Source organism: Pteropus alecto, unplaced genomic scaffold (assembly GCF_000325575.1).
Source record: "Pteropus alecto unplaced genomic scaffold, ASM32557v1 scaffold191, whole genome shotgun sequence".
In the NCBI taxonomy this organism is placed as follows: Eukaryota; Metazoa; Chordata; class Mammalia; order Chiroptera; family Pteropodidae; genus Pteropus; species Pteropus alecto.
Genome location: NW_006434181.1, coordinates 1,238,107 through 1,250,981, shown reverse-complemented (window position 1 = coordinate 1,250,981; position 12,875 = coordinate 1,238,107). Strand labels below are relative to the sequence as shown.

General features: G+C 36.8%; 1 protein-coding gene across 5 annotated transcripts; it reads right to left on the bottom strand.

Annotated features, from left to right (window-relative positions):
* Positions 1-2,564: 2,564 nt before the first annotated feature.
* On the bottom strand, positions 2,565-12,744 carry CNBP (CCHC-type zinc finger nucleic acid binding protein). 5 transcript variants are annotated; one of them, XM_006909043.3, is made up of 5 exons: positions 12,585-12,744; positions 4,735-4,872; positions 4,544-4,636; positions 4,172-4,373; positions 2,565-3,642 (listed from the first exon to the last, which is right to left on the bottom strand). In XM_006909043.3, the coding sequence occupies exons 2-5, from the start codon at positions 4,856-4,858 to the stop codon at positions 3,525-3,527; spliced, it is 537 nt and encodes a 178-aa protein (XP_006909105.1). In that variant the 5' UTR covers positions 4,859-4,872; positions 12,585-12,744; the 3' UTR covers positions 2,565-3,524. The 5 variants fall into 5 exon arrangements, with proteins under 5 accessions (XP_006909105.1, XP_006909106.1, XP_006909107.1 ...); XM_006909044.3 differs by having other exon boundaries at positions 4,172-4,370; XM_006909045.3 differs by having other exon boundaries at positions 4,756-4,872.
* Between the last annotated feature and the right edge of the window lie 131 nt (positions 12,745-12,875).

Sequence of the window (12,875 nt, the reverse complement as noted above, 5' to 3'; positions counted from 1 at the left end):
AAGAGCACATTATCTTGTTAACTATCCTGTAATCCAATCCCCACATTGTTTTCATGTAATCTTTCTTATGTTCCCTTCTTAATTTCAAATATATAAAAGAAGCTACAAAACTGTTATTCTCCAGAACATCTGAGATCTTGTTCCCTGGCACATGTCATCAAAAATAAACTCATAAAAATTTTTTTAAAAGTTTAGATGGAATTCTAATTAGAATATTAGTATTAAATAAGCTTCTCACCTCCTGTTAGGCAGACCACTTCAATTCCCAGATAAAATATCTCATGCTATGCCATTATTAGAAAACCAAGTGCCTGACCTCCTAACACTAGAAATGCTATGTGCTAAGGGGCAGTATAAGCCATAAATAATTTAACATATTAAAAACAAAACAAAACAAAACAAACAACTCAAGTGTAACAGCTACAATCTTCCCAGGCAAAATCTATCAAGAACTATATGTGAATGCTCATTTTGAAATTTTTCCTCACAACTACAACAGAAATGTGACTATTTAAGAAAACCAACTTTTCCTTATGTTTTTTTAATGACATTCAAGATTTATAAAGAAATTCAAAACCATGGAAGTGCACTATATCACTCTCAGTATAATGTGGTTTTACTGAACCAGTGTAATTACATTCTATATTCCTTTTATACATGTTTATGAACATAAAGCAACAGATGATAAATGCTAAAAGCATTAAGTGAAAGGATACTGAGATAGACTACTAAATTTTCAAATGTATTATCACTACAATGAAAGAAAAGATCGCCTTAAATGATCAAGTTCTATATTAATGGTAAAACTGATGTAATGAAACATTACATGCTTGCCAGAACTGGAGCTAAACCCAATGATCAAGCCTCTAGATCAGGAAATAGAGAAGATATAAACAAGCTAAATGACACCATGAAGAAAAAAAATCAGTAAATATAGGACATTCTTGAAAAAAAATCAAGGTTATAAGGAGGAAAAGTGAGAAACTTGGAAGATTGAGACTAAAGAAACTTAACCAAATGCAATTTATACACCTTGACTGGACCTGGTTTAAAAAAACTGGCTATGCAAGACCTTTTGATCTACTCAAGTCACTGATAAAGAAGCTTCAAGAAATTAAGGAGAAATAGCTATTATAAAAGAAGGCAAAAAAGCAGCAAAACCTAACAGGGATGCAAGAGCAAGATAAAGTTTTATCCTTTAGACAATGCAAAATTCATTGTATTACCTCCATTTATCTTTCCTTCATCCCCTCAACCCATGTAATAAGTGAAATCCTTGACCTTTTATCTAGTTTACACAGGGATGTGAAAGTCAGCAGATATTACAGAAACACAGGGGATTGGTTTCTTCCTAGTCCATATCTCCTGTAGGAAGAATTCGCTTCCAAGAATCCAGGTTCTTACCCACTGGTTCCTAGTAATTAGCTTAACTTCCATGCAAAACTTATTTTCACATTGCACTTGCTCAGTCACCAAAGTCAATGCAAACAAATGGTATCTCATTAAAGAACACTTTATGGTCAGCTGTGAGTAGGTTCTTGCGTATCAAAGGGTCCTGAAACAAAATGCCCCCAGATATTCCAAATGCAGTCCCGAGAATAGTACGAAGCAAAAAAACAGTTCTAAATATCTCATTTTCTATGTTTTATGTTTTTCTACTTGACACCAGAAACCCTGGGGGAAAATAACCCTCTGTGCATGCACCACCACCACTAACCTTAAATTTAATTACATTTAACAGTGATGCCTTTGAAAATAAGGTCTTCTGTTAGGCTGTTTCATACTGCAGTAGAAACTAAAATTATCAACATTATATTTAACATGCTTAGTTAACATCTGACTTTTCTCAGTAAAAATATAAAATGAAGAAGAAACATGTAAATCTATATTCATAAAGAAATAAACCTGCCATGATTTCACTTTCTTGCTTGCTTTGGACCACTAATTTGGACAAAGTTAGAACTGGCACAGCACAGATTAGACACTAACATCTTAACACCACAGCATCACAAACTGATCAGACCCTAGAAAGAGATGAAAAATTCACAATACATCTAAGGTCAAGAATGACATGGCACTGTAAAAAGGGTGTGTGGGGGGGAAGGTTGGGAAAAAATATACCACTAACTGTATTTAGTTCAGTGGGAGAATAAAAAAGAACAGAGAACATAGGGTGGGAAAGACACTTGAGGCTCTAGGTTCTAATTTGTTCCTTCAAGCAAATTAAACTTCTAGTAACTCATCTATAAAGTGAGTTCATTAAACGAGATGATTTCTAAGGTCCATCTCAACTCCAGATCCTAGAAAAACAAGGAATCCAACATTTCAGACCTTTGTGAAGCTTAGGAAAAATATGAAATGCTAAAACACAGCAATGGTTTTAAACTATTCAGAATGAACATGAACTAAAAGGCATTATAAAAGATTAGAAAGAGGATTATGTTTTCTACATCCCTGCAACACAATTGACACCAAACTATAAAGCCTATGCTTCCTTGTAATAGCTATATTTCATTATCGAAGACACGACTGAGGTAACAAAAAGAAAAGTCCAAACTATCAGCTTTCAGTACTCCACATTCCCCTCTTTAATATGGCATTTTGCACTATATACATCAATGAAAATTTAAAACAAACAAAAAGAACTTTAGTCAAACTCCCCTTCCTCCTCCAGCTTTATTGGATAGTTTAAAATTACATTTCTATTTTCTAGGACTTCAGTTGCTTTTTCCATCTGACTTTAAAAAACTGATTACAGCAAATGAAACAGTTGTCTAAGTGATATAGTATACAAAAATAACATCTTGATTTTTGTGAAAATGCACTTCTCTGCAATTCCTGAATAGCTCCAAATTATGCTAACTCTGAGCATAGATGTTTACTCTGCATTTTAGATTTAGTCTTTGAAAAAAATGTGTTCTAAACTTTTGCCATCACCATCTGCTTATCCAGCATCAATGCTAGGAAGTTGTTCCTGTTTAGGCTTTTATCCCGATTTTTCTCGCATAGATATTAACACACGTTTGTCTTTTTATTTTGTTTACTCCCACTCAACTGTACGTTCTATGTATGGCCTGATACAGATGTTATTTAACAGCTACTGAGGTCAGATAATCCAAGGCCATTATTATGCTAAAATTAAAAGTTATTTATGGAAGCTCACAGACACTTCCAGAACTGGTTTTTACCTCCTACATGGGAACATATTCAAAAAACCCACAATGGGCTTACTGGTCTGACTCAGCTCTTCCCATTCATCAATCCCTATTCACCAGTGGCGCGGAAAGGGGGTTCTTTAACAAAGCATTATACATAACACCTCTACCAAACTAAACATAAACTTTTTTTTGTAGTTAAATGCAGAAAGTCGATTTTTTTTCCACCCCTTTCCTTCTTTTACACAGCAAGTAAAGCTCACTGGCCTGGGAGTAGCCTCTGTCTGCCAACCTTTGGCCAGTGAAGAGGATTCAGAGAAAATAATACAACCATCAATCAGAAAAAGGAGGGGCGACAAAGGAAAATAATTAAGCTGTGGCCTCAATCGTGCATTCCCGGGCAAGGTGCCCTGACTCGCCACAGCGGTAACAGTTGACTTCACTTGTCTTGCTGCAGTTGATGGCTACATGACCAGTTTCACCACACCTAAAGAAGAAATTAAAATAGTTTTTCACCATAGTGCTTAGAAAATATAAAAAAACTGTACTAAAGCAACAATCATTGCAGGACAAAAAGCAATGACAAGTGAAATCAATACATTTTTGTTCTCAAGACAGTCTTATTAACCTCCTAAAGAGCAAAAAGGAGGAATTATATAACAAAGCTACTCAGCAAAGCCGCAAAATTAAAATTTTCACCTTTACGGTATCAACCAACATCAAAACCAAAATACAAGCCAAGATGATATGTCTTTATGCAAAATAACCCCTGAGATCTCACAGGGATGTACAAATCAAAACTTATAACATTCTTATTTTTAAAACATTAAAAATTCCCCAAGTTGTATAAGTTGCCACAAGCTATCATGGCAAAATACTAATGTACAGATAGATTGTTGGTCACAGCCAACTTTCACTGAATGTATTGATCCACGACATCCTTCCATTCATAGCTAATTCATCTCTAAAAGAATCTCTGCAATAAGCATTCCTCCAGCAACATTCTAACAACTTACCTATAGCACTTCACCTTGGTGCAGTCTTTTTGAATGTGTCCAAATTCTCCACAAGAATAGCACTTCTGCTCATCCGCATGATCACAGTCACGAGCCAGATGGCCTGGTTTGCCACAGTTGTAACAGCATTGCTCTCGCTCTCTCTTGGGCTCCTTGCAGTCCTTGGCAATGTGGCCACCTCTACCGCAGTTATAGCAGGCTTCAACAATAAGAAAAAGAAGCAGACCAAGACTATAAAATCTTTATAAAACGTTACTATGTTTTTAAACCATACAATACAAAACCTCAAAAGTGGAAAATCTTTTCTAATGTTATGTTGCTGTGCTCACCTCTCCAAGTTCTAGAAGGATATGAAAAGTGTTAAATACTTACCATCCTCCTGAAGATCACAATCCTTGGCAAGATGACCAGACTCACCACAGCGATAACAGATGTCTGGAAGAGATGAAGAAACAAACTGGAAACCTATTTGGGACAGAAACAAAAATAATGTGGCTAATTAGGCAAGTCTTGATTCTAATGAATACTCGAGTACTTCAAAATTTTTAATTCGATAAAAATACCTCTATCTGAGGTAAAACCACCTCTGCCACGGCTTCTCATTCCACGACCACGGCCTCCACCAGTCGGGCATTCCCGGGCCCAGTGGCCAGATCGTCCACACTTGAAGCACTCATTGCTGCTCATGGCTACAGTCAGATCTTCAAAGTATTAAAAACAACATTTAACCACTTGAAATTACTTCTAGCTTTTAGTGTATTTTTTGATAATTATTCTGGGGGGAAAAAAGCCAGCAAATATATCAGTTAGAAAAATAATCACGCAACTATTTGCTTAGGCATTATACACCTACTATAAAATATATTAAAAGTGAAAAACAAATTGTAAAACATTACATTTTTTCATACTATTTTTGATTGTTACAATTAAGATTACGCATATATATATTAAAACACATGCTAATTCAATTATTGATGGGGTGCTGAAATGTATAGGGTATCAATAAACACCCATTATTAAACATAATTAGTAATACCTCACTCCAGGTCCAACTTAACAGACACATTTTCATGTTTATAAGCCAGTAAACTTTATTTTGAGCAACTAGAAGTCATTTACTGGTCAGAAAATGGGAATAATCCAAACCAAGAGAGCTGTAGTATAGATTCTGTGAGGGGTAGGGGAAGAAAAACAATTTCTCTCTGTAACCTTAGCACCTAACACAGTGCCTAGTTATACTGTAATGCTTGCCAAATGAGTCTTCAGAACAGCTGTGTTAACAGAAACGCAGGCTATAAATTTTATCTCTAGAGAGTACATTAAAAATATTAGAAAAACAACAGAGGCACGCCAAGGCACTAATACTATCTAATGCACTGGGACTATATATATTTTTTCTTCTATTTTCAATTTTCTATAATTTTACATTTAAAACACGGCTACTTGGAATTTCATAATAGACTCCTTTATTGGGTATTGTTTCAAAATAAAAGCAGAACTGCTATTAAAGCAAATGGATTTTATACTTTTTATGTAACAATCTAAAAATAAGTAGGCTATTCCTAGAATGGAATGGAATGTTGCAGAACAAACTCCTAGTAAAGTGGCTTTTAAAAAACAAAATAGCTAAAAACAATGTAACCTTTATACTGCCAAACTTCATAGCTAGATATCTTAACCCTTAATTCTAGTGTCAAGCAATGATACACAAAGTTTTTTAAATACCCTCTCAGTGACAAGCATAAGCACTGTGATCTAGCAAAACATACTGTTTCAAGACAGTGGAATCACCCAAACCAATCACAGCACATGGTACAGTAAATGGTTCATCAAGTTGTAGAGAAATCTAGCAACCAAAAATTAAAGCTTCCATGGCCAAATACTCAAGAAAATTCAATACTTATCCTCTCTACAATCAAATTTAGGATATATTTTCAGAGGAATCTTTCTACCAACTCTTGACACTTGCCATATAAATATAATACAAAAATGGGAGGAGGGCACCTTATGGGATCCTTGTAGTTAGTGTGTTCAGATATATAATGCATATTGCTAGTCAGAAGAAACCAGTCAATGAGATTAAAAATGTATTTTTGCAAAATTTGAGATTTGCTTTCTTATACTGGTGTTAGCATTCTAAATCATGTGACCTGCTGGTTTACACCAGAGAGATCAGTAAGGATAAAAAAATGAATGTCACATAAAATGATCACAGAAAAAAAAACACCTCATCCTCCCCACATTCCCGTTTTCTTCATTTTGCATCTTCTCCAGTTTACAGTCAGAATAATTTGAGCATATTTAACTATTGCGCTCAGCAAGTTCTTTGCACAGAAATAATCACTTCCTTATACAAGGTAACCCAGGCAATTTGAAAAGTACTAGTATTTTAAAATTTAATACTTAAACAAGATACTATCTTTTAGAAAAGCTGACAATCCAACATTCAATATGCATTTCTAGAGCTAAAGAAATGATAGTTCCAGAAATCTCCTTAAGATTGCTGCTTTAAAAGGATCTCGTTTATTTCATAATAGTAAAGTAGGAAGAAAATGTTACAATGAATCATCAGCTGTTTATCAGTGGGTTAGCAGTTAAAAATCTAAGTTTACTTTAAACTAGAAATACTATTTTTAAAAAATTCAGCTACTCTAGAACTGACTAACCTATATGTAGGTTTTTCATGAACTATTTCTCCATTCTGTCTTATCTCTATTCATGGGACCCAGATTCAAAGTGAACAGGGGAAAAAGAAATGACAGGAAAAGTACTATTTCTGGAAAGAAGTCAATTAGCTAAAATAACATTTTCAGGTTAAACATTAAACTATTTCCTCCTACTCTAACTGCTAATTGAAATTGGTTAAAAAGTATCATTTCAATAAGTACTACAAATTTAGGGAAAGCAGTTATTTCTCCATTTAGACTGCAATTAAACTATTCTGCAAAACAGACATGCACAGTTCAGTGATAAAGGCAGAAATATATACACTGAAACTAGTTTGTTTTGCATCAACAAATTTTAATCTCACATAATTTTGTTTACTGAAATAAATTAAGGTTTTTAAAAAAAACTGCTAAATCTTAAAGGGAAAGGAAAACACTAATTTCATTAACATCCCAAAGACCATCATCAGTAGGGCACATACTTTTTAAAGGTCAGCCCAGTGGCCTCAGGTAATGTGTATGAAATCTGCCTTCCTCCCCTTTGGCCAAGTCAATCAGCTGGTCTATTTTCACCGAGTCCCTTGCAATAGAATTAGCTCTTTAGTAACAGTAAACCAACTGATTCCCACTAAGTTTAAGAGGCACGCTACTTATAGTAGGTACCCATTCTAACAGTCATGTTAAATCTTTAGAGAATTTCATGCTATTCCTTGGGGGAAATTAAAGGCAGTAAGTAACGTAAGACAAAGCTATATTTATGGCTTATGGCTCCATGATTCTCACTTGCCTGGAATTTTTCTGCACTGTCCTGCCTGCTGTCCCCTCCACTTGTCACAACCCTTGCCAACCTTCAAGGGCCAGCTCAAATGCCAACTCTATAAAAGAATCTGATTCCATCTCCTAGCCTCTGGGTCTCCTTCCTATTAAGACCCAGGACACTTTGTTTATACATCTGATGGTTCTACCAGGTTTGCCTTTTATCATATTCCTTGAGAGCAGAGACCAAGTAATGTACCTTTGAATCATCATAACACCCATATGATTATCCTTTTAGTAGTAGTTATATAACTCAGTATTTTAACTGCAATGAAATAGTTTTTAGACCCAAATCGAATCTAAATACTGAAAATAAAACTCCTAATTCTTGCTAACACAAGAGTTAATGCACCATTAAAATAACAAAAGATCTACTACAATCATTCTAAATTCAAGAATATTTCAGATTATCTAATAAAATCTCCCCATGTAACTGAGAAATTTTTCACTCCAGGTGACTAAAAGTCAGGACCCCTAACTTGCTACCCAGGCTCTTCCTATTACTCCAAGAATTCACAATCAACTAGACCCCAGTAATATTTTATGGAATGCTACAAAACATATACACTAACTTAAAAGACAAAATATTGTATTTTCACTGTTGCAGGTAGGAGAACATATATTTTCTTCCTTTTGCTAAAAATCATTGTATCCTTACATGGTAAAAAGATTTGGAGACCACAGGTAAATCTGGGTCAACCATTTGCTGTGTGTTGCTTCAAACACTTGACCCCTTCTCTCCTGTCTTTATTTGCAAGGAAGGTGGTAAAGTTGATCTGTACTGAGAATTGTTGCCAGGTGACTTGTGCTTAAGTAGACGCTCAATTTTAAAAACTGCAAGGGTTTACTGTCCTCTGCTTACATAGCTTCCTTTCCACCTTTCCCCCAATTAAGTTAGGCTGCTTAAAGGTAGATAAAACTCAGTCCAACATCTACATAGCAGGCTTAGAGTGGACTACTCTACTTACTGAATGAAATGAAGAGATAAGAAAATGCATGAATTCTAAAGGACTTCACATTCTCAACGGATATCAGATTACCTGTTTCCATTTCAATTTGTATGGACTGAATTTTCATGACACAAATCATACCTAAAGATGTGGTAGGAGCACATGGCATGCCAGGCAGCAGGAGTAAAGGCAGTCAAGATATCACGTGAAAAGATTAAAGATTCACTGTGAGAAGCCATGCATGCTAAACTAAGAAGTCTATTTTACAGTTTGCATTAATCTAGGCTTTAATGTTTAAATCCTGGAATTGGTACCAAAACACAAATGGTCATACTAATTTGTCTTCATTAATGTCAGTAAACTGTACCATGTTTTTGATGCTAAGAACAAAGCCAGTAAACAACTTAATTCTTAACAGTACATGGCCAAGACTACCAACGAGTTCCAATGAAAAAAAAAGACCGTAACTCACTCCATAAATACATTTAAAGTAAGTAGCAAAAGGCAAGTTGATGTGTGACAAAGTGAGATGGGAATCTGAATAGCTTTAACATTTTTTTAACACAGCTATATATATATTCACATTTGCCACATGTCTAGTTATTTTCCCCAAGCTTAGGGGTTATCCCTGACTCATCCACAGTTGACCTAATTGCATTTAGAACATAGTGGAACTTTTGCCATATGAATGTACTCATTCATTTTTATGCTCTAAGTCAGTTTAGTGTTCCAACATGGTATTGAAACGTTTCAAACTGCTGTTAAAATTAAATACATACTGGAAAGTTACCTTGTGTGTTACCTGCACTCTGACCAGAATAATGGAGACCAGAGTACAATACTGGGAACAATTCTATGCTCTTATCCTAGTTCGTACATCTACTGTTATGACCTTGGTTACTTACATCTATTTCTGCCTGCCCTGATTACTCTGAAGAGTTTTAAATAATAGTTAAATATCACCTATGAATCAAAAATTAATATACTATTTATAATCCTTACAACCCTTCAAGTTATGTATTCTTGTTCCCATTTTACTGATCTGAGACCAAATGACTTACCCAAAGCCATATAACTGGCTCTAAGTCCTTTGCAGAGGCTTGTTAGGGTTAAATGGTAATAAAGTACACAAAAATGCTATTATCATAAGAGTACACCATTCACTCCCTACTTCAAAACTATATTATATAGCAAATAATTGTACAAAGCACATGTTAATTTGAATTTTAATACAAAAAGTACCTGTTCTATATTTCTCTTTAGATAAAACTAGAACTGATGACTTTTTAAAAATCCACAGCCATAAATGAATTTATTCACAGTATGCTATCACACAGTTTTCCTGAATTTTAAGCCAAAGTAGGTATGACTTAAGAATGTCACCACAGACCCAAAAACTGACAACCTAATTTCACTAAATACCCTCATTTGCAACTATGGAGCCAGTCTAGGTGATCACTGTACTATAGTCTCATACTCCTGATTAACAGAATCCAATGACTTACAACTTGAATTTTGGTGGCTCTCATTTTATTAGTCCAGCAGTTTTTTTTACAACATGAAAAAGATGAAGTTTACTGGAATTTCTCATAGCATGCCCTTACTGCAGCAACATCTGACACTGCCAGAATAGGAGTTGTCTTAAGTGAGACAGTATGGAAAAAGCATTCTCCATATAGTAGGCCAGGATGCCTTGGCATCAGTCTTCTGGCTCTTCACTACTGTCAGACTAGGAAGAGGAAAGAAAACCAACAATTAAAAAAAAAAACAACCCCACCTCACTCCCTCCTACAGGGAAAAAAAGCAAAATCTCCCTTATGCTCAAGATAGGCCAAAACCAATCTTTCCAATTACAAGTGTGCCTCAGATATTGTTGGTTGTTTCAGAGCACCACAATAAAGTGAGTTCTAATCTTTTTGCTGGTGGAGGGTCTTGCCTTCAATTTGTAAAAAAACACAACATCTGTGAAGCACGATAAAGCAAAATGCCTTAAGTCGAATTGTGGTTCTATTGCTTTAAAGCACCTATTTGGTACCTTCCCATTTATGTACCACATATTTTTATTAGATTTTAAAAGATAAAAAGAATCCAATCATACAATCATAAAACCATATTATAAAACCCATTTATAATACCTTAAAAAAAAAAGATAGCACTCTGCCTGTACCAGATGTTCAAATGCTGGTGTAATAATTGACCCTTTGTCTTCCACAGATTTGGCTCAAAATATTTGAGACTGCCTATGTGTGTAAAATACATTACCTCTCTTTTTTATCAATATGAAAAGGAATGTGGACCTTTGACTGTTAAAAAAAACTTAAACAAGTTTTCTAATGTGACATGTATAAGTACAAAATAGTTTTAAAAAAAAATACTGTTGCCAGGAGTTGCAATTTGGAAAAAAATTAAGTCTTTAATCCAGCTCTTGGGAATCTAATAAATTATTCCTTTTACATTCCAATACACACAGAGCTCCTTGTAGACAAGAATCAGGCTCAACAAGCTAAAAAGAGCATGCACCTATGTATGTAGCACTTAGTGTTTGATAAAACCATGACTAGAGTGATTTTTTTTTAGAAGCCTTTTAAAAGAGCTGCTTTGTGAGAAGAAAGCCTAAGAGGTAGGAACTGCATATCACAAATCTTTTTAAAACCCTCAAAACCTTGCAAATTTATGGTGCCTGAGGAAAAGTAACAAAGTTGCTAATTTAATTAAGGTTCTCAATGATGCAGGAATTAGCCGGTTATGTTTCACTCTAAAACTGTCAAACAATAGGAAAAGAGGAAAATCTACTTTTAAAAACTTGAAATTTGGGGCAAGACGAGAATGTAAAATAATTCTCCTTTATCTTAAAATAAACAAAAAAATGAATCCAGACTCTTACATACTATCTGAAGTCACAATGAGCAATGTTTTCTTTTACAAAGACCCCCCCAAGACCAGATGTCACTTCCTTGGAAGTGCCCTGTGGCTGAGGCCATGTGGTTAACATGTGGCAACAAGCTAAAGCCTTACCCATAATAAAATCAACACGCAAACCCAAATGTGGGGTACGATTCCTATCTAAAATAGGTTTTCATGTTTGGAAAATCTGGATGAAGGCTGGCTAATTAACCTTCATGTCTCGTTTTTAGATCACACGGTGTTCGTTTTATCCAAGAAATGATGCAAAGGTACTGATGCTGTGCTTCTGGAAGTTTGACAAACTGTTTTTTTTTTTTTTTCTGTTAATGGCATTCTTAAAAAGCTCCTCTAACTTAAATAGTGTTGATTCATGGAAAGCGAATCCTGTCACTTTTCGAGCTGTAATGTGAGACAAGCAACTTAGCACTTGACTAACGATAAAAATTCGAGAATCGGGAAGCTATCAAATACGGAAAGTATGAATTCCAAAGATTCTCAGGCCTTGCAGCCGGTGTCCTACCACTCTAAACTCAAGATCTTCTTCAAGGACCATTTTCTAAGGCCTAAGAACCTTTGGCACATTGCCCGCTAGGCCCACTACCGCAGCACATGGCCTGCATTAAGTACCCTAACACCAATCCTTTTACATCCCCACCAAGGGCTTTTTTCCACCACATGGCCTCCTTTCAATAAGTTACCGCCAAATCGACCCTCTGTCCCGCATTCCGCGACCCTCGAAGTCTCAGGGACTCGGTCCCAAGGGCGCACGGGCCAGGGCCTCACTTTCTGTAAGGCTGTGGCCTGGGGTGCGGCCTTGGCCCTGGGAGCGGCCCCGACGCGCGGCGGCCCAGCTTCCCAGGACGGAAGGAAGGGCAGGAGGGTCACTGGACTGCAGAAGTCTAGAAACTCCGGCCTGAGACAGCAGTGGCAGCCGAGTTTCCCGCCTGACGCAGCAGCGGAGAAGGCCAAAGTGCGGCCGCCATCACCGCCTCGCCGCTCCTTACTCTCTTCGTCCGCTTCGGAACAGGACCCGCAACACGGTTCCCCCTAGCTTTAGCCCCGACTCCCAGTCCTCACCTTCGGTGTCTGAACGGGCCCGAAGCGGCAGAGAAAATGACGCAGACCCAGGGAGAGACGCTCGCAAAGTAGCGGCTGTTTATTTTCAGGGTCCTGGCCTGCGCCACACGCGGGTCTGCACACGGCCCCAATGCGCTGCTGCGCACGGCTCTCCTCTGCCTCGCCCACGCGGCCAATCAGCGAATGGGTCTTGGCCGTCCAATCAGAGCCGCAGGGCCCAGAGGTCCAATCAGAGTCACCCGCGGGGAGAGCCGCCAAGCGCAGGCGGCGCAGGGCGGGGCGGTGCAGGGC

What these genes read in the sequence shown, in the direction of transcription:
- CNBP (XM_006909043.3), bottom strand. Translation starts at nt 4,858, where the DNA reads ATGAGCAGCAATGAGTGCTTCAAGTGTGGACGATCTGGCCACTGGGCC. An exon ending in TGGTTTTACCTCAGATAGAG is followed by an intron (nt 4,637 to 4,734) that starts GTATTTTTATCG and finishes TGTCCCAAATAG; the next exon opens with GTTTCCAGTTTGTTTCTTCA. An exon ending in ACCAAGGTGAAGTGCTATAG is followed by an intron (nt 3,643 to 4,171) that starts GTAAGTTGTTAG and finishes TTTCTTCTTTAG; the next exon opens with GTGTGGTGAAACTGGTCATG.